General features: G+C 33.4%; 2 protein-coding genes across 2 annotated transcripts in view; both read left to right on the top strand.

The window, feature by feature from the left end:
* Positions 1 to 5,563, top strand: part of LOC132706556 (fatty acyl-CoA reductase wat-like) — a 63,883-nt gene extending 58,320 nt beyond the window's left edge. Inside the window, exons 7-8 of the mRNA XM_060677938.1 lie at positions 2,066 to 2,323; positions 5,352 to 5,563. Of these exons, the coding sequence (XP_060533921.1) occupies positions 2,066 to 2,323; positions 5,352 to 5,460 (367 nt within the window). The 3' untranslated portion in view covers positions 5,461 to 5,563. The remainder of the gene's footprint in view (positions 1 to 2,065; positions 2,324 to 5,351) is intronic.
* A 14,635-nt stretch (positions 5,564 to 20,198) lies between these two features.
* LOC132706085 (facilitated trehalose transporter Tret1-2 homolog) overlaps positions 20,199 to 21,044 on the top strand; it is a 62,483-nt gene continuing 61,637 nt past the window's right edge. Inside the window, exon 1 of the mRNA XM_060677169.1 lies at positions 20,199 to 20,274. Within this exon, the coding sequence (XP_060533152.1) occupies positions 20,267 to 20,274 (8 nt within the window). The 5' untranslated portion in view covers positions 20,199 to 20,266. The remainder of the gene's footprint in view (positions 20,275 to 21,044) is intronic.

Genomic DNA, 21,044 nt, shown 5'->3' with positions numbered 1-21,044 from the left:
TTTTACTACTTTGGACAAGTTGGTGCCAAGTTGGTTGCCTACCCAACAGGACAAAATTTAGGAGAGAGCTCCACTCAGGCTTTTATTTAGAGCAAACATATTTTGGATTACTGTTTTTGATTCAAACGCAATTAGAGATCAAATTACTACAGAGTGCCACGCAAATTTTATTATTTTGTTGTCCACCCCCAGGAGAAAATTAGGGTATTGTTATAATATCTTGATTATATTATCCAAAAAGCAACAAACTTTATGATTTAACCACGACAAATTAAAAAATAGGATAATAAACCAAGTTCCATGCAAATTGTTTAAGTCATCGAAATCTCAGGTTTTATCATTATGATTATGTGAAAACCCTCTATAGCGAAACTTTGCAAAGTAAGTAATGTAGGCCGACTTGTAATTAATGGAGTCTCTTAGCTTTTCAGAATTCCTAACCCTAATAATTAAATTACCGAGAACCTGGTCATCCTAAGTGTTTTTCTCGTAATAAGTGATTATGTCAACGCGTTTATCGGTATGTATAAAAGCACACCATTAATTCAATCAGTTCTAATTTGGCTTAGTGAATACGGCGAGGATGGCAGAGTAAGAGAAAAATTTTATCTCTAGATGATAAAGTTGCTTTAATTCGGGAGATAGAACGGAGAGAAAAGAAAAGTGATGTGGGACGTCGACACGGACTGACACCGTCGACTCTATCCACGATTTGGAAGTGCAAAGAAAATATCATTCAGGCTGAAGCGGCAGGCAGTTCTAGTAAAAAACTAAGAAAGCCAAAATTTGAAGATTTTTATCGGGAATGTTGCAGTGGTCCCAACAGCAACGTCTTAAAAATGTACCACTATCTGAGATTATCGTAAAACTAAAAGCAGGAAAGTTTGCTGAACAGCTTGGCATTATCTATTTCAAGGCTTCGGAAGGATGGTTGGGGAAGTTCAAAAAAATTATGGACACATAATTGGCGAAGCCCGTGATGTCGACAGAAACGTCATTAACGATTGGCTGGAGAAGACGTGGCCAAAACTAGCAGGAGATACGGAAATGGCACGCAAAATTAAAGGCGAAGAAAATATTACTTCTCTTAGATAACTGCCCCATATTCTAAATCAAATCTACAAGTGTATTACAGCCGATGGACCAGAGCTTAATAAAAAGTCTTAAGAGTCGATACAGGAAGAATATTTTAATGGAAATGAACTTTATTATTAAAGCTTGGAAAGAGCTGACAGCAGAAACAATTCAACACTCCTATGGTCATGCAGGACTTACTACCGAGACAGAATGCGAACAGGACTTGGAAGATGATCAGCCACTAAGTGAATGGATAAAACAGTTGAAAACAACAATTACGTTTACAAGTGAAGAGTTGTAAGATTTTATGGTGATAGATGAGGATTTGCCTTGATTGACTTGACAGAAGAAGCCATATTACAACAAGCAAGAAAGGGTGAAGAATAGCACCAAGAGGAAGAAGAAGATGAAGAAGTTGATTTGGGACCACCACTAACCATTCAACAAGCCCTGTATTCAGTTAAGCAGCTAGAGAAATGATGAAAATACAAGCCAAAGTACGAGATGCGTATTGGCGTACTAATTCATAAATGTAGTTCTTAAATATTTACAAAAAATGTTCCTAAACAGATGTTAAAATATGTATATAAAATAATTAAATATTATAGAACATATATGTGTACTGTTATTTTTCAAGTGCCTATAACTCTTCCTAAAGAAAACTCTTTATAACGAAAAAAAGCAGTCCCTTCAATTTCGCTACATAGAGTTTCGACTGTATTATATTATATCAAAAACAAAAGTTTTAATTTGTTGATTAATTTAGAAAGCTATATATAGTTAGGTAGTTTGGTAAAGAAGCGTCTTAAGTCAAATTTTGTAATACTTATTGCAAGAAAATATGCAGCAAACGTTTTCAAGATGCCTTATAAAATGTCTTTATAAAATCTAATTCGAAGTCGATTATTTACACTTTGAGACTGATATTTTTATAGAAATCAACCATTTCCTTTCACTTTCCTATTAGTTTGTATGTTTCTTATCGCAGGTTACTGTCCCTTTACAAAAAGGTGCACAAGTTTTCCGGAGCGGTGGCCTATTTCAGCCTGCGCGAGTGGAAATTCAGCAACAATAACGTCCAAGCTCTATGGGCGAAGATGAACAAGACCGATCAGCTCCTGTTCCCATTCAGCATGGCGAACGTGCCGTGGCTACTCTATTTCCGAGGCTACATCAAGGGGGTAAGGCTTTATCTGCTCAAGGACCCGGATTCGACGCTCGAGCGATCGAAAATCAGGAACAGGAGGTGAGAAATTCCCGATAGGCCACCAAATATACATTCCACGAGACGAGAGTTATAATCAACATAACCTATGTCGTGGAATGAATATAAAAAACCATTTGCCGTATAGAGTGACGAAAACCAGACCTACCACTACCGAATAATATTTCCAATTTTGCTGTTCCACTCAGTTTTAATTAAAACACAAATCACGTGAAAAGCGCCATTTTGAGCATGCCATATAATATTAATAATAATAGGTGTTTATTAATATCTCTAAAAATAAAAAATAAATCAGTATTAGTGGCGAGATCTAGCAAAGCTACTCACCGAACCACCCTGAATGAAGAGATTTTAATTTGATTGTATCTCTGTAAAAGAGAGGTTATAAAAATACGTTTATACACATTTTAACAAAAAAAAACTTAAATACATTTTTATAGTTAGTCACTTCAATGGAACGAAGGTTCTGCAAAGAAATAAGCAAAATAAAAAGGAAAAAAGTATTAACTGGACAATAGATTAGTTTTAAGACATTTCTAAAGTCGGAAGCGGTTCAGCAGCACTTGATATCATCTGGAATGGAGTTGAAACATTTATTGGCGTTATAGCTGAAAGAACACCGATAGATGGCAGTACGGTACCGCGGGACAGAGTACAGAGAATTCTGACTAGTGGGGCGCTGATGACTGGACAATTTTAAAGTGGTCTAATTTAAGGCATCCAGAGATCAAATTTCCTGATATGATAGCAAAACCTTAGACAACCGTTTTACAGCCTCCGAAGTCTTATCTGATCTTTGTTGAAGAGGGCACATTACAATAAGATAAAAGGGAAACAACAAGAGAGTCGCGAAACCTTCGCGTCAAAATATCTTTGAATATATAGACACGTGCGATTCGAAACGAAGATTGCTTTTAAAAAACACACCCAAATTCTTGCAAGAATCGAACGAGCTAGCGCTTTTTCTAAAAATTAATACCTTAGTTTTCGTTTCACTTATGGGAAGGGCATGGGCAGCAGAAATTTTTGAAACAACTCGCTAATCGGAATTAATTTGGCTGTTGTGAGTTTTCAAACTTAAACGATATTTTAAATAGTCAGCAAAATCCACCGTGTGGACAGAAATCAATAAGAGGCTCAATATATCACAATTTGACTAAACAAACTTTGTTTTGACGTCCAATATGGGAACTAAAGGCAGGTTTATAATACTAATAATAATATTAATAACGCTTTATTCCCTAACAGACAGATTCTGTCCAATTACAAGACAACGTTTTCAACACACCAGTTTTGCATAAAACTAAACATACCTAGTTGTTATAATGACAAGCAAAAGTAGATAAATGAGAAAATGATAACAATAATAACCATTTTTCTAATCCCGTCTACAAAATGCCTAATTACACAGCTATCCAGCATGCAGGAAGCATCACTTTACCGCGTCAGTTTGGTTTTCCACGGATCAGGCCACTTCGAACATTTCCAGGATTTTACCGCACGGGTTTAAGAGCAATCGGATGTTTTCGTTGATATTTCCCACGTCTTGAATTTTGACGTTTGTCAATTCTGACGGTCATGTCAATGAATGTATTCGGGTTGTTTTGTGAAAATGTATCCAAAAACTAACGGTCGTAGAAAAAGTATAGTATGCAACACGTTCGGTAAACTTTTTAAGTCACTCGTTTATTAAACACTCGCTCCGCTCGTACTCAATAAACTCAAATGCCATTTACCGCACTTGTTGCATAATATACTATTAACATTGACATGAGACAGCTAGGAAGAAACAGCAAATATCACAGACCTTTCAGGTATTCCTTGACAGTCTTTATAAATAATTCCAGATCTACGCCAGTCTCGCTCTCAGCTCATTTTAAATTCCTCGTCGCCTGAAAAGTGCGCCCCTCGTTCCAATGTAGTTCGTTGAAGGAAGTGAACACCATGTCGTTCATTAAAAGAAAGAGTACGAAAATTAAGTTGCTTTAGCAGCTCTGGACAATCGATGACACCATTACATAGTTTATATATAAATACTACCGAGGCGCCCGCCCTCTCAGACTCCAAGAACGAAAAATTAAGTCGCTTGTCCAATTTGAATAGGAATTATTATTATTATCGAAATTATTATTAGCATCATCAAACCCTTAAGAAATGCGGAAAATAAATCGAGGTTCCCGATTGCTGACTTGGCTAAGTTTTCAATGTGCATGTTAAAATTTAAGTCACTATCAACATACAATACAATACAAGCAAGAAATTGGATTTAGTTTTCTAGAAAATCTAATGATAACAGCGTAGTTATATCATTCTGCAGAGCCTTGCAGTCATTTTGTGTACTTATACCCTTTGCATTTTTAAGCCGTCTGCAAATAGCAGAATGTGACTTGAAATATTAGAGCCTATATCATTAATATAGATAGAATAGGAATAGGAATTATCTTCAAAAATAATATTTATAACATAATGCACGAAGGAACTGGGAAGCAATTAAATTGTTCAATTCCCAGCCCCTAAATCTTACCTAACTCTCAAACCAAAAAGCATATTATCACTGAGGAGAGATTTTTGTTTCAAGTGAATTAAAACTTTTTTTGTTTTATTTTTATTACTAAAAACTCTTGCATTAATCGGCCTGTTTGAACACAGAATTATTGCAAGCAATAAGATACATCCTCTTTCTTTTGTGAACATATCTTGCAAAAAATGTATATTCTACAGGCATTAGAGTATTCAGTAGTTTGTTCAATTTTACTGTTTATGGTTCGTTATTCTCTTAAGTTTTATCATTAAAAAACTAAACAGACGCATTTTCAACGACCAAAGCAACACAAAATAGTTTAATAACTATTAATTTTATATCAATTTATAAATGATAAAATGTCCGCCGATTCATCTTATATATTTAGAAATGTATATGATAAGTAATAATAATAAAACTTTTTTGGAAAGTTTCACTTCTTCGCAATAATTAAAATACAACCTTCTTTCAAATTTCAATAATTTTATAACATCGCTTCATTCTTCCATTTTTTCAATTTTTTTGCAGGTTCGTCGCGTTGAACACCGTGTTTAAAGTCATCGCAGTATTCATAGTCAGTCATCTAGCGTCATACGTGATACTGAAGCTGTACCACATAGTTCTCGGACGCCACTGACTTGGTGCATTTTTTTCCAATGTTGTAAATAGAGGTGTATAGGCGACGCGCTATGATGACGGATGTTGTTGCGTAACATGTATAAAAAGTATATATAGGTGTTAAGGAGTTTTAAAAAAGGTGTTTTATTTACTGCCTCAGTAGTTTTCCATCCATATAACAGAAAACTAAATAAAAATGACGACTTTCTGTTTCTTACGATTTAATTTACCAAAATCAATCATTTTATAATAATAATAATAATAATAATCGAATGGAAATCTTTGCTAATGACTTAACCACACATTCCAGCTTGTAAGCATCATTGACGTTCAAAGATATACCAACTTTTATTTTATATCCGAAAAGGGATTAATAAGTTGTATCAATCGTAGACCATCATTCTAACGGTCAATGGCATTATCTTATATTCAAGTTGTTAGCATGTTTTAGATGTGCATTATCATAATCCAAGTAGCTGAATGCACAGCGAAAATACACGTCGCGAAATTATAAACCACGCGCGTGGTTGCACTTTCTGTGCCGATTTCAAACGTGCTTTATGGAATTAAAATGTGTGCATTGTTTAAGTTGTATTTGTCGTGTTCCTGTTTAAAAAAATGGAGTTTCTAGATGAATTATTAAATGCTGATTATTTACGAATTAATGAAGGTTTGGTGAGGACGAAATTTCAGACTGAATGTCAGATTGAGGTACTTTTGTCTTTATTTTAATCAAATAATTACTAAATAATATAGAATCGTAACCTTAAATAAAAAGAATGTAATTGTGTACAATTTTGCTATCTCTTACCCGTTGGCCGCTAGGGGGCGTTTCTCAAATTTCGTCGATTTCTAATACGTTCCATAACTTTTTTATTAATTGAGATAATTAATTTTGGTACAAACTTTCTTTGGGCACTTTGTAGTTTTGCAGTTTTTTTACAGGGTGTTTAGATTTCGTCCACCACCCCAAACTCGTTTCTTTTATGTGGACCACCCTGTCTATTATAAGATTTTTGAAGAGATTGTAAAATGTCCTAAATTTCGATGTATAATTTGTTATATTTTTCTTATAAACTGTAGGTAATATTAAGCTTTAAAGTATAAACGATGTTGTGTCTACAAAAAAATCAAGATTGCGATGACCAATGATATGCCATATTATGCTATAATGTTTAATGTCCATATAAAAAAACGAGATGGGGTGCTACAAAATTGTAAAATGAAATAGGTACATCGCATGTTTAATTAATTCCAGAACTGGCTAGCCGAGCTTATGAATGTGTCTAAGGTAACATGGACAATTACAAGAACTATTAGAACGCCACCTGAGAAAGCCAAAAAAAATATTTTTAAACGAATATACTATCACTTCAATACAGATTATCGCCCTCCATCTGCGACGCGGACGTCTGGTTCTCAAAAAAGGAAACATGCTTCACGGAATACATCTTGTCCTGCAACATTGACAATTTTTTTGGTTCACATATCCAAAAGAAAATCAAGAGCTAAATCTCTGGACGGTGTTGCCAACGATTGGCCTTGCAAAATACAATTTTCAGGAGAACATAATCACACTATCCTTAGCGCTACTGCACTCACTCGACGTCCTATAAGTGATAGCACAAAACACGAAATTTTAGAATATTTTGAAAGGGGTCACTCAGTGTCGTCAGCATATCATAGTTTCTGTTTCAATAAAATGGAAGAATGGGGAGACGAATACAATACCTTATCAGCTGATCGTCATTATTTTCCCAATAAAACCGATTTTCAAAACCTATGGGCAAAAGATTTCAAAAGTAATTATGGTGAAAGGATAGGAGTTGCTATGTTTAATAAGTTAGAAGAAAATTTGACGAATAGTAAAGTGTCATACAAAATATCTTATATTGACAATCATTACGTTATATCATTATGCACCCCAATAATGAAGCGAGCATCAAATTTATTAGCCCAGTCATCAGAAATTCTCTTTGTCGATGCGACAAGTAATTGTGATGTACAAAATCACGAAATATATTTTTTTGCCACACAATCCGCTGTGGGTGGCATTCCCTTAGGTTGTATCATTTCAACAAGTCAAAAAGAAGAGTTATTTGATATAGCAGTTAAAAATTTGTTGGATGTTAATTAATTATTCTTACCGATGATGATCTGACCGAAAGAAAGATTCTTCAAAAGCACTGGCCTGAATCTAAAATGTTTTTATGTACTTTTCATGTCCTAAAAGCAGTTTGGAAATGGCTTAACATTGCTCGTAATGGCATATTCAAAGATGACAGACCCTACCATTACAAATTATTTAAGAACATCTTATATGCCCAAACCAAGGAAGACCTCGATATTAATATTCAAGCATTGCAGGCCAACGCAAAATTTGAGAATTATAAAAACTATATTAACAACAAAATTAAAGATATACAGTCATGGTCTTTGTACTACAGGAAAGATTTAAAAACCAGAGGTTCTGATACAAATAATACTGTGGAGGTAATGTTTCGTATTTTTAAAGATATTCCTCTAGAACGTACTAAAGCCTATAATCTCTCACAGCTTGCTAATTTTATTAGGTCTGACTTTGAAAGCTATTATAAACAAAGACTTTTGGATGTTATTAATGGTAGGAGAAAATTACTAGCTGGAAGGCATACCGATATCTTAGTTAAAAAGAAACGTAAAGCTGTCCATTCGCTCTCAAAATGTGTGGAGAGTAACATAAGTTTGGGGGATAACAAATTTGTCAAATAAATTTTTTATATTTGTTTAAATTTTTTGAAAAATAAGGTTTGTTTATTTTAATCTGTTTTTGTTATAGGTATGGGTGTTTTATTGTGTGTTTTATGCTCTTGTTTGGAACAAAGATAGAACACTTCTCGAGGAAACAAATGCATATCCGATTTTTGTCTATTAGTTGGTACGAATTAAAACAACAAATAAATTAAGCTAATGCCAACATTTAAAAAAATATACAAGTTAAAACACATATACCAGACCTAATAAACAGGGTAAAACTTTGTTATTTAAAAGCGCATTGCTCCGATTTGTTAAATAAACTTGTTTCAGGTCCAAATTTTAGCTAAATATTTATAAAAATCCCTTATTAAAAATCATTACAAAATCAAAAATAAATAAAAAACTCATTAATAAATAAAAATAAACTCGTATTAAACTAAATAGAGTTAGATTACATAAAGGTGTTTCAGATTCCTAGAGGGATACCCTACATACCTGTGAGCTACTTCTTGACACTCTTTTTTGGGACAAAATTTTTGTATATACCTATACCTATAGAACCTATTCAAGTTCCTTTTTTTAGATTTTTTTTTATGTTGTTCCTTTAATTCTATTCTGTAGAATATAAGGAATTTGTTATTATTAGCATATAAATATTTTTATACCCTCAATATTTAAAATAAAAACTTGTTCACATATTAACACAATATTATTTCAAAAAACACAACATTATGTTTTGTGTATTATTATTAATTTTCAAGATACTCTTTCTCTAAAATTGTAATATTATTTTTATTATTAAAACGAGTTTTATGTGAATATATAACTAGAGGCACATTTAAATAATTTCTGATTATTATTTATTTAAAAAGGAAGTATTTACCTAATAAGTCCGATAATTCCAAATTTCTTCTGATAGCTAAGAAGATAAGATAATCCAACCAATGCTAATTAAACTGTGATATCAATAAAATCCTATAATATGCAAATTTAAATTTATAAACAACGAGGGCGATCGGCCACGTAGCGTGCAACCAAACACGTGGTTTATAAAACCTTTTTCGACTAAATCCGAAGTGCGATCCGCTACGTTGGTTATGAATATGCGTCCCGGGTTGCTCGTTGGACACTCCTCTAACTCTGGGAATGTCTAGGCTTGCAATGAACAATTTTTAAACTCGGTCAGTGTCCTAAGACTACTCACAATTTCGTTTGAAAATTCCCTACCTTTGTCAGATTGTAGGATTCCTAGGGCACCAATCAGTGTGAAAATATCCACTAAATTGAACGCGCTTTTTATTTTGTGTGCTCTTAATATCGCAAATTTCGTTAGATGATCCTGATAGATTATTACAAATTTATATTCCCGGGCTGGATGAGAATGATAGTCGATTAAATGTAGTTGACAGCGACATTCCGATGAAAGTATAAGCTTGACGACGATTCCCATTTTTTTAGTCCTTTCAATTTTTGCGCGTGCAGTTAGCAAAGTTGCATTTCTCATGAAGAGTTATATATTGTTGTATCATATCGAAAGCTCCATCAGCATTCGTCCTCCATGGACGATACTCTGATGTATATCGTGAAGTGCTTGGTAAGCAAATAGTCTGTCAAAGTAATATGTCTGATTTATTATTTGTTTTAATGAAAAATGTTGAATGCAAGAATTATAGATGAGACAATTAATATGTGGAAAATCAAACTTATACTTTTTTAAATGGAAAATCCTGTATATTATGGCTCCATTTTATATTTCAGCCAATATGGGGTCGATATGGTCTATACTGAGTGTGAGTGTGAGGGCGTTTCGGATTTATAGCCATTTTTTCGTCAAAAATACTCTGTGTTTAATTCCCTATATTTTTGACACCGTTTCCGACAGCTGTAATTTTATTATTCCAGCAATTTTATAAAGTGGTACAGTCGTTTATCCTATACTTGTCTTGAAGTTAGTTCTAACCGTTTATACAGAGTGAGTCAAAATTACTTAATTACTCCTACTATTTTTTTTAAATTTTATTGAGCATTCCCAGCTTTATAAATTGATGGACATGGTGTGCAGGACCTCATGAAGGAACCCCATTCTCTCCTTCATTACGTTTGCATGGCCAACTTAGATTTGCGTGACCATCTTACTAAAAGACGCGATCTGAAAACATTATTTATAGTACAATAATGTTTTAGGCTATCAGAATGGCACAACTTCTAAATTAATGGAAAGAAAGGAATTTCTTTTTCACAAAATTAAAAGTTTACCTATGTATTTTTATTTTTTATTACCTTATATTTTGACAAATTTTCGGAGTTTTGTTCGTAAAAATGTGTATATCCCAAACAATAATAAGATTTGGTATAGAGAATGCTTAATAAAAAAGAGTCTTAATAAGAGTAATTAATTAAAGTATAATATACAGGGTGTTACATTGTTTTTTTTTTCACCAAAATCATTATTTTTTATTTCGCTCACCCTGTATAAACATTGCAATGCAATGCAACTTCAATACAAGTATAGGACTGTACTACTTAATAAAATTGTTGCCATAATTAAACTACAGCTGTCGTCAATTATACGGAGCGTTAAACACGAAAAAATGGTCGAAAAGATTCGGTACAGACCATAACAATCCTATATTGCGTGATTGAGTATAAAAGGGAGTATCTATTAATACAAGGTGTTCGTGTTAAAAAAATACAAGTTTTGTCACATATTTATGAAGTTTGAAAACAAATTTAAATTGTACCTTTTAGTCTCTTCTCTATTATTTATATCTAACATTTTTTTCTAAAACTGTCACTATCTAAAATTTAGACACAGTGGTCTAGTATTAATATGATCAAACCAAACATTTTTATTTGCCATAATTCAATAATGTCTTTGTTTTAAATTACGGGACCTACAAAATAAGAAAAAACAAAGAAATATAAATACAAGGGGTATGAAATTTCATGGGCATAAAAATTTATTTTTTAATTTTACTGCTTTCCTTACTTACTTTGCGTATTTTTGGGCTATAGTTAATGCCGTTCTTTCGACTTGCGGCCTTCTGTTTTGAAATCCTGCTGGTTGTTCCGACGTGACCTCAGTTTCATCATTATCATCTTCTAGTAGATGAATTTTCCCCGTTTTTTTTTCTGCAAATTGGCATCTTGTGTTGGAAGTCCTCTAAAGTTTCTTCAACGAAATTGGCAATCCAATGATATGTCAAATTAAATTCAACATGGCGTACCACGGCAAACAAACAAAGTAAAAAACATTTCTTTACGAACAAAACTTTTTTTTGTCAAATCATCTCTTTGTTTTTTTTATAGGAGCTTATAAAGTTTTGGTTTTAAATCGTATTTGTCTTTTCTTAGCTCTTGGTAGGTATTGCGTAAGATCATTCGTTTGAGGTAATGTAGTACAAATATGTTATGTTAAGGACATAAAATATGAAAAGATTGAAAATCCTACAAGTTGTGTTGTAGATGATTGTGGAAACCGTTCAAACAGTTTTAAGTCATCCGCATAAAGAAGGTATTTGAAAGAAAGGTCCAGCCCTATGGCATTCATAAATAGAATGAACAATAAGGGCCCTAGGACGGAGCCATGTGGCACACCCGAAGTTAGGTTATATTCTCTCGAACTGAAACCATTCACGAAAACGTACTGCCTGCGGTTAGTTAAGTATGATTCCGTCAACGTGAGTAAAGAAGAGGAAAATCCAATTCTAGATTATTTGTTTAACAGAATGCTGTTATCTAGTCTGTCAATGGCTTTTGATAAATCGACATAAATGACATCCAGCTGTGCATGGTCATCGATGGCACTATCCTGCGTGATAAGAAATAAATTTGTAGTTGCCGATCTACCCTTTATAAAACCATGCTGTTTCGAACACAGCTGTTGACTCGTTGCCGAATAAATACCATTGTAGAGAAGGATTTCGAATAGCTTGAAGAAGTTGCATATTATCGAGATGGGTCTATAATTACTGAAGACATTCTTGTCTCATTTCTTATGAACTGGGCAGACTCTGGAAGTTTTCCACGACTCAGAAATGCGGCTAGACTGAAGACAGAGATTTAATAATCGCTGAAGTGGCTTGGCGAGTACATAAAAGCAGTGATGGTATGAGATCTGGTCCTGCGGTCAACTTGGGCTTTAATTTCTTACAAGCAGATATCACTTCATCCTCGGCAACATTCCGAACATCTATGACTCGATAATTCAGAGAGCCATTTGACTTGTTATCCAAAGGTAAGTTAGATCTAGGAATAAACAATTGTTTAAAGAAATCTGCGAAACCATTAACGATATCAGATGGGTTGTTGAATTCACAACCCTCATAGGTCATAGAATCGGAAACGCCAGCGGCATCCTTTTTGTTTTTCACGAATGTCCAAAATCTAGATGGATCGCTCTTTATCTGAGACTCGATTCTGTCAATATACCCTCGATAGGCAGTATCGACTTCGGTTTTAATTCTTTTTCTTAGGTTTGTGAACTGTGCGGAAATCTCATCGTTAGGCGCCTTTCCCTTTTTTTTGCAGTTTATTCTATTCTACTAGTGTATCATGAGGGAAATCTATTTGAATAATTGGTATATTTTGGAACACATTCGTTAAAAAATGCATACAATTTCTTCATCAACATTAAAGCACTCCCCAACAAAAGACCAATCGCAGTCCGCCAACATTCGATAGAGACGTGGAAAATTTGCCTTTCGAAAATTAAATTTGCTCTGAAGGTTTGTAGCTAGATTGGAAAATAATGTTGGCTGCATATAATTAACGGACAAAGAGAGTGCAGGATGGTGTGCATCCTCCTTGACCAGCAAATCGAGAGATCTCTCTATCTGGCAACAATCATAGTTGGAAAGGCTAGATCCAAGATACGATTGTTCGCATTACGAACAAAGTTGAATTGCGACAGGCTAGGAGTATGCATAAAATTGATTACCACATTGGTATGTGCATTTCTTTCGCCAGACTGTAAGAACTGCGAGTACTTGGCGAGATTAAGTAGCATCTATGAGAATAAATTAGATTTAAAGTACCATCAGCTTTTTTCAGTTTTTCAGTTACATGCTGACGGAAACGAAGTTTAGAATCCAACAATAAACCCAGGCTTTTACTGGATTTTTTTAATTTTCAATTTGAACATCGTTTCCTAAACATGTTTTGGAAAAGATAAGAAGCTACTGAAAAATCTACTCGAACGGACTTATCGTTGACTAGAAAATTGGAAAAGGTTCGTTTTGCAGCCAAAAAAAAATGCAAGTTGGGAACAAAGAACAAAGATCGCCATATGCTTTAATGGAAGAGAGATCAAATATAAACAAATGGAATATTATACTGGCTTTGAATATGGGATGGTTCATTTGTTAATATTTGAAAACAAAAAGGAATATGTTCCCATTACCAGTACTACAGCACTGAGAAGCTTCAATCAGTTGATCCTTACTCTTATAAAGTTATAAACATTGAATCGATACTTCAAATTAAATTTCAAAATATTAATTAACAAATGTGTGAGCTGTAATGACAAACATTTTTTATGTAAAATAAAATTAATATTACATTGATGATACCTTATTTTTAACATTTTGTTTTGAATGGGAACATTGGTTGCAATACCAAGATGCTCTGAGAACAGTTTCTAAATTTACACATTCAAAATAAAACCATTTTGTTCGACATGTTTCTTGCACACATTCTTTGTTTAAAGAATATAACGCAATATTTTAGATTTGATACAAATATTTGAATCGGAACTTGATAATAATAAATATAATCTATGTTAAAAAATACTTGTCCCTCATATTTAAACAAGCATGGACTATTCAATTTAAGATATTCGACAATGGTCCCTTAACTTCCGTACACCCCATCATACAACACTCACAAAACATTAATCTGTCTGCAGATGTAGTTAGTTGAGGCCACTTTTCATTTATTAAACAAAAAAGCCGTTCCTTATGGTAGTACCCGCTTTTAAAACAAAGCCACATTCAAAGTACTTATAAGCTTGCAAACTCCTAAAAGCTTTCATCTGCTTGTTAGTGTAAAGGCTATGGTAAACACGAAATAACTTATAATATCCACATTGGTGACTGGTGGAATATCATTGATCTAAAACATTTACTAACTTTAGTTTCGTCCGATATAGAGCAACTATTTCACAATTTTTTATTATCTTTCGCAAAAATTGGAATTTTCTTGTAATAATTTCCTTCAGTAATCACTCTCCATCTCAAAATAAAAAAAAACAAAATAGGATGCTGTAGAAATCGATTTGAAGACTTTAAAATTCAACACAGAAATGATTTTCTAACTGATCCACTACAATTGTTTGCCTTAGACGATGTGGCGAGTATAAAGATGGGTAAGGCCGAATCGTTATTGAAAATGTTCGATTCGAAACTTTAAATGTGTAAAACTCTTGGCGTAAAAGGCTCTTCGCTTAAAACTTCGTTTAATATATTCACTATCACGTCCACATTTACAAATAGACTCCGAGCGGGTAGAACAATATTTTTCAGATATTACATCATGTTATTAACGGCATAAATGTTATTAAAAATAAGCGCGAAGGACGTCGCCATAATTCCCGCACTAAACCGTCGCCAAAGCACACGTCCCATTTTTTTTCGCGCGCTAATTAAGTTTAATTGCCGCATTCGTTAATTGGTACGCGTGGAGCGCGTCATTCTTCCATTTTTTCCTTTTTTTGCAGATTCGTCGCGTTGAACACCGTATTTAAAGTCGTCCATGTGTTGATAGTCAGCCATTTGGCATCGTACGTGATACTGAAACTATATGACGTAGTCCTCGAACGCCACTGGCTTGGTGATTTTTTTCAATGTTGTAAAATAGGCGACGCAATATGATGACTGATGCTGTAGCGTAGCGTGATATAAAAAAGTATATGTGCATTAAGGAGTTCAGAAAAAGGTGATTTATTTACCGTCTCTGTACTTTTCCACCCAAATAACTGAAAAACTATTAATTTAACCAAAATTAATCATCTTATACTAATAATACAACAAAGATCATAATGATAATAATAATAATAATAATTACAATAACAATAATAATAATAATAATAATCGACTTTATTCATAATAATGAAAGTATAAATCTATGAAAAATATAAATATACAAGGTGTCCAGTATAAGATGATTTACATGGGGTATTGAAAACATATCTATATGCCAAAAAATAATCTAGCCTTGTTTAGGTTAAATCGATATCATTACATAGGTACAGAGTGAAAAAGGAAAATGTCAATTTTTGAAAAACCGAAAAGTCGAAATATTTCTGATGATGTGCAAAAAATGTTCATTTCAAATATACGGACATTACTTTTTAGTAGCTGCGATGGAGAATCTGATTTTTAGTCAGGCGCCTTAACTAACAAGGCGAGACTATTTGAAAGTCGAAATATTTCTGATTATGTGTTATGATTATTTCTGAGTATGTGTGCATAGTGGACAAAATCTTCCATTATTTGTTTAGCTATTAATTAAAACATTGTAATTAGTAAGAAAAGTAGTGCATGTACATACCAAAAAATAATCTACCTTTGTTTTATTTGAAATCGATAACATTACGTAGATACAGGCCAGTCCTGTGAAGCAGTGTTGAGAAACTATATGTTATGCGAACAACAAAATGGAGGATTAATTTATTGTGAAATTCTTTTTGCTTTAAAGAAAGAAAGAACCTTTAAAGGAATATGTGAAAATTTTGCTGACTTCTTTTCTAGAGACTTCTCTCTTCAATTGACTCATTTCTTGTGCATTTATTATTTAAATGTGTTTTAAAATTGATTAGCGATGCAATATCAAAGCTTACTATCGTGACGACTTATGTTTGTCATTTTTCAGGATTTATCTTGACCAATCATAAATGTGTGACACATTGTACGCAATGGAATGGATTTAAAATAAAACAAAGCTAGGCACTTTTCTTGCATTTAATCGACGTTGTATCTCCCAGTTTCCAATATCCCCATGTACATCATCTTATACTGGACACTCTCTATACAGGGCGAAGTCTAGCCAAAGTATGTTCAAAATTAAACTTGGTTTGGTGTTTTCGGAAGGTAATTTTTTAATATAAAAAAATTCATAACAACATTTTTTTTATATACATGGTGTTGTGAAACGAGTGGCCCAATTTTCGGAGCTTGTGGGCCATCGAAAAATAAAAAAGCTTCTTAAATAAACTTACGTACCCTTTAAATGAAAACTACCCAAAACTTACAAATGCTCTCTATATTATACAGTTCCGAAATTTTTTTTTGCCTTTTTTTTTTTCATTAAACATAATACAAGTCACTGCCCGTGCGCCTTTCATTGTTAAAGATAAAAATCCGAGATTTGCATTGACAAATACGTACCGCTATGATTAATGATTTTCTTACAAAATCACTCCCTTCAAATACTCGCATACGATTAAAGCAACACCATCGACACCGGGTGTTTCGAAAAACATTAAGCTAAATTCCATACTACGACAGAAACAAGCGAAAAAGTTTTTGCTTTCAAAATCACTAACCGCTCATGAATTCACCACCTAATTTCAAAAGAGGATTCATTAAAAATATTCAACAAGTTGCAGCTTCATAATTTAGTCATTACGTAGTAGTATCGCATTTTTAGTTTAATGTTTGCTCGTGGTTTTCTTTACCACATTACCTTACTTTAAGCTCTTCAAATTTTCGCACGAAACAGTTGTACAGGGTGAGTCAACAATAAAGTAAATTTCATTAACCAATTGGTTTCAAAAGTTATGAGAAAATTATAAATACAAAAATTGTATAGATTATTAGGGTGCACAATTTTACATTGTTTTAAAGAATACAGGCTACAGGGTACAAAAAAATCATTTTTTTAAATTGGAAACCCTAGTTTTAAATTTTGTTTTGAAATCATTTTAAAGCGTTTTACCTTTTTTACCAATAATAATACACATCTAAACCTAATAATTTTTCCAATATCTTCATTTTTCTAAAAAAAAATACTAGTTTCCACGAAAGAATAATTTTCATCACTCATATTTAATATTACAGTTATTTGAATTAGATTGGAAAAAATCATATACCGGGGATGTGGAAGATCCAGGGCTATAAACTCTACTTCGAACATCCTTTGAACATTCTTTGAATCGTACACTGTGTCGATAGAGAGTTTCAGTTTTCCTCTACATATACCAAAGTAACTTTGAAGTTCGGCGAGACATGAAAGACACTTTATACAGGGGGCAATCGCTTCACACAGCGACGGGATTGCGAAAGCAATCTTGTTTCTATAAATTTAAAAAGTTTCCTGGGACTACATACTTACCTCCCCATTTCAAAATTAAATTTCTGTTTTTTAATCTAGAAGGAAAAAAATGACATTCCGATAAAAAAATGAAGTTGGTATCGACATCTACTTTTTGACAATCCCTGTAAAAAATTATGTGCGAATATTTAACGTTTCATTACATACAGGGTGCTCGGAAATTGAGTTTGGAAACTTGGAGCAAAAATTCAACATGGTTAAATAATGGTAGTAAGTCATGTAACAAAAATTCGAGTTATACGGAAAAAGCTGGTATTTTACACACACCAGTGATTTAGTAAAAGTCATAGTTACTAAAGAAAAGGATTTCAGAAATCTGTCATTAAAGTGCACTTTACCTAGAACATTTTTCCTTTTTCCCTGTATTTTATTTATTTAGATGTTTATTGCAAAATAGAACAGATTGCCTTAAGCAGAATCACAAATTCTCAAACATTGTTGCTCTTGTTTTGAGTCGATGAGTGTTATCGTTTAGCCAGGAATCGATTTTTTATTCTAGTTCCGAATTTTACCTGTAAATGTGATTTTACCTAACAGGACTTCTGTGATGGCCCATCACGAATATTCAAATACTGAATATCGCGATATGCATTTTTGCTACGCAAGACAAATGGAAATGCAGATCAAGCACAAGGGCTTTATTTCGAGGCTTATCCCAATAGAATCGTTCCATCTGCTAAGACATTCATAAGCATACACAGAAGACTTGGTGAAAGAGGATCATTCAAACCTGATAATATGAATGAAGGGAGAACAAGGTATAAAAGAAGCAATGCAAGAGAAGAAAGAATGCTTCAAAATGTGGAGGCTGACCCGTCAGTGAGTACGAGAAAATTTGATGCTCGGGAAAGAATTGCTTGCTCTACAGAGGGACAAGTTTTCCATGAAAATGATCTTCGGCCCTTTCATGTTCAAGGGGTTCAAGCACTGGTGATGAGCAATTGAGAGTAACTTTTATTTAATCAAAGTGTGAAACATTGAAAACCCACATGCAAAATTGAAGGAAAACATCAGCGCCGGTTTTTTTTACATGTATGGGCAGGGATTATAGGAGATTTTTTTTCTCCAAGAGGAACTACTACCATGTTTTTAATGGAAGATGGCGCTCCACCCTATTTTACATTGGCCGTACGAAAGTTTTTAAATCAGGCATTTGAACATCGGTGGATTAGTAGGGGCGGACCTCTAGCTTGGCCGCCTCGCTCACCAGACTTTAATCCTTAACATTAATAGACTTCTTTCTTTGGGGGCACTTAAAGTCTTTAGTGTATGAAACATATATAACAGATAATCAATCTACGACAAAAAATAATAAACGGTTGCGAAATCGTTAAAAATGGACTAGGCGTATTTTTTCATGATCTACAGCATTTTTTAAAATGTATAAGAAAATGTTTAGAAATGAATGGTCGGCATTTTGAATATGAATTGTAATTAGCGTTGTATACTGTTTAATTCCCTATTATTATTAATAATTTTTTATTAGCGAAAATGTTAAAAGCATTTATTTTACTTAAAATAAATATGTTATGGCTTTGACTTATGCTATTTTTTCACTTTTTTAATTTGTAGCATACTGTTTTGAAAAATTTAGTGGACGTCGCTTCCAGGTTAATAATGCTGGCCTGCATTTGCACTTGCTTTTTCAAAACAGAAATGCATATCGCGATATCCAGTATCACATTTCTGTAAATTAGAAGTACGGGGTATTCGGGCCGAGAATAAAAAAGTCGATTTGTGGCTAAACGATAGCACTCATCGACTCAAAACAAGAGTAACAATTTTTGAGCATTTGTGATCCTGCTTAAGGCAATCTGTTCGATTTTGCAATAACAGTCTAAATAAGTAAAATACAGGCAAAATAAGAAAAATGTTCTAAATAAAGTGCCCTCTAGCGACATATTTCTGAAACACTTTTATTTTGTGACGATGACTTTTACGTAATCAGGGCTGTGTGTAAAATATCAGCTTATTCCGTTTAAGCCGTTAAGCGTTAAAAATAAAATTTTAAAAAATGAATTTTGGAAAATATTAAGATTTCTAATTTTTGTTACATGACTTACTACCATTATTTTTCCGCGTTGAATCTTTCCTCAAAGTTTTCCGTACTCAATTACCGAACGCCCTGTATTATATACTCCTACGGCAGTAATTATTTTATTGCTAATTGTTGTTTAAAAAAATATGACTTACCCAAAAGATAAAAGATTTTTCGGTAGAAAAAAAAAGTTTGAAGGCAAAATAAGCGGCGGCTCCACCCCTAACCACGCTCCTGTACAAAATATAAAAAATGTGACATCGGTAACTTTCGTGACCTCCGATCACGTATTATTAGAAGTTTTTTTCGAAACCCCGTATAATACCAAACAGAAACGCAAGAATTTTTTGCAGCACAATCCACGCGTTAAACCCCAATAATTTATACAATTAACGTTGTTTTTATCGTTGTGGGCTCCTTCCATTTGCCTAATGAATATGCGGAAACTCCTGCGAAATATACATTAAGCATGCGGGTGGAACAATCTAGATGAAACTCGCTTCGTGTCTGCGTAAGATTCGATGTAAACGTTTTAACGCGCACCCTGTACGTTTCAAATTCTTCCGGTATTGCGTTCTTAAAATATTTATATTTGTTATGAATTTAATTGTTTCGCGAATTGCTATTTAGTTTAGTAGGTCTATCGATCACAGACCACGTGTTTCCGCCATCGTCTCGATTTTCGACCATGTGTCGGTGATTGATTGAGGCTGTTGTGAAGATGAAACAGTGAGTTTTTATTTCAACCCCCGTGAACAATCTAACAGTTGTAAGCAGTAATATACAAGATAAGGATATATGAGAGATACGAAAATGATTGAGAGACAACGAAAATTACCGAATTCGTTTTTATTTTTTTCTGGTGTTATTTAAAGAGGTATAAAAAAATAAAGGTCACTTTCACGTTGGCACTTTTGCAAGATAACGCTGAGAGGTACGACGTTTCGTTTAAGCGAAATCATCATCAATTTTATTTTTTCATATGGTCCCTGAAAAAACTGAAAAAACAAAAAAAACAAATAAAACGATCCACTATACGATCTGGAGACCCATAGCAGATACGAAAAAAGTTTCGCACAAAAGTTTCTTGGACTCTGATGAAGATTTAAAATATTATAATTTTGTTGATACAGCGTGTCCCCCCGACATCAACTTTATTTTAAAGGAAACACCCTTTATATTTCGACATTTTTTTGAATCCTTGGTTAAAATAAAAGTCACTTTTTTAAGAAATTTCTATTCGAGTTTTACATAGTTTAGGCAGAAATTGGGGTTATATGTTCTTTTCATATTTTGATTGCTCCATAAAAAATTGGGTTGTGACGCTACTGATCCAGTTATTGCAACGAAAATTTAACCACAGACTAAGGAGATGATGCACTACTCAATCAGTTGGACAGATGCGGCTCAGTTTATACAGGGTGTTCCAAATAAGTGGTGCCGTTTTGGCGAATTCAATTAACAAAATCTCAAGATTTTCATATGGAATACTTTATATT

This window comes from Cylas formicarius, unplaced genomic scaffold, assembly GCF_029955315.1.
Source record: "Cylas formicarius isolate icCylForm1 unplaced genomic scaffold, icCylForm1.1 PGA_scaffold_8__14_contigs__length_24414737, whole genome shotgun sequence".
NCBI classification, from domain to species: Eukaryota; Metazoa; Arthropoda; class Insecta; order Coleoptera; family Brentidae; genus Cylas; species Cylas formicarius.
Note: the sequence above shows the minus strand (reverse complement) of the source record. Positions and strands in the feature narration are given on the sequence as shown.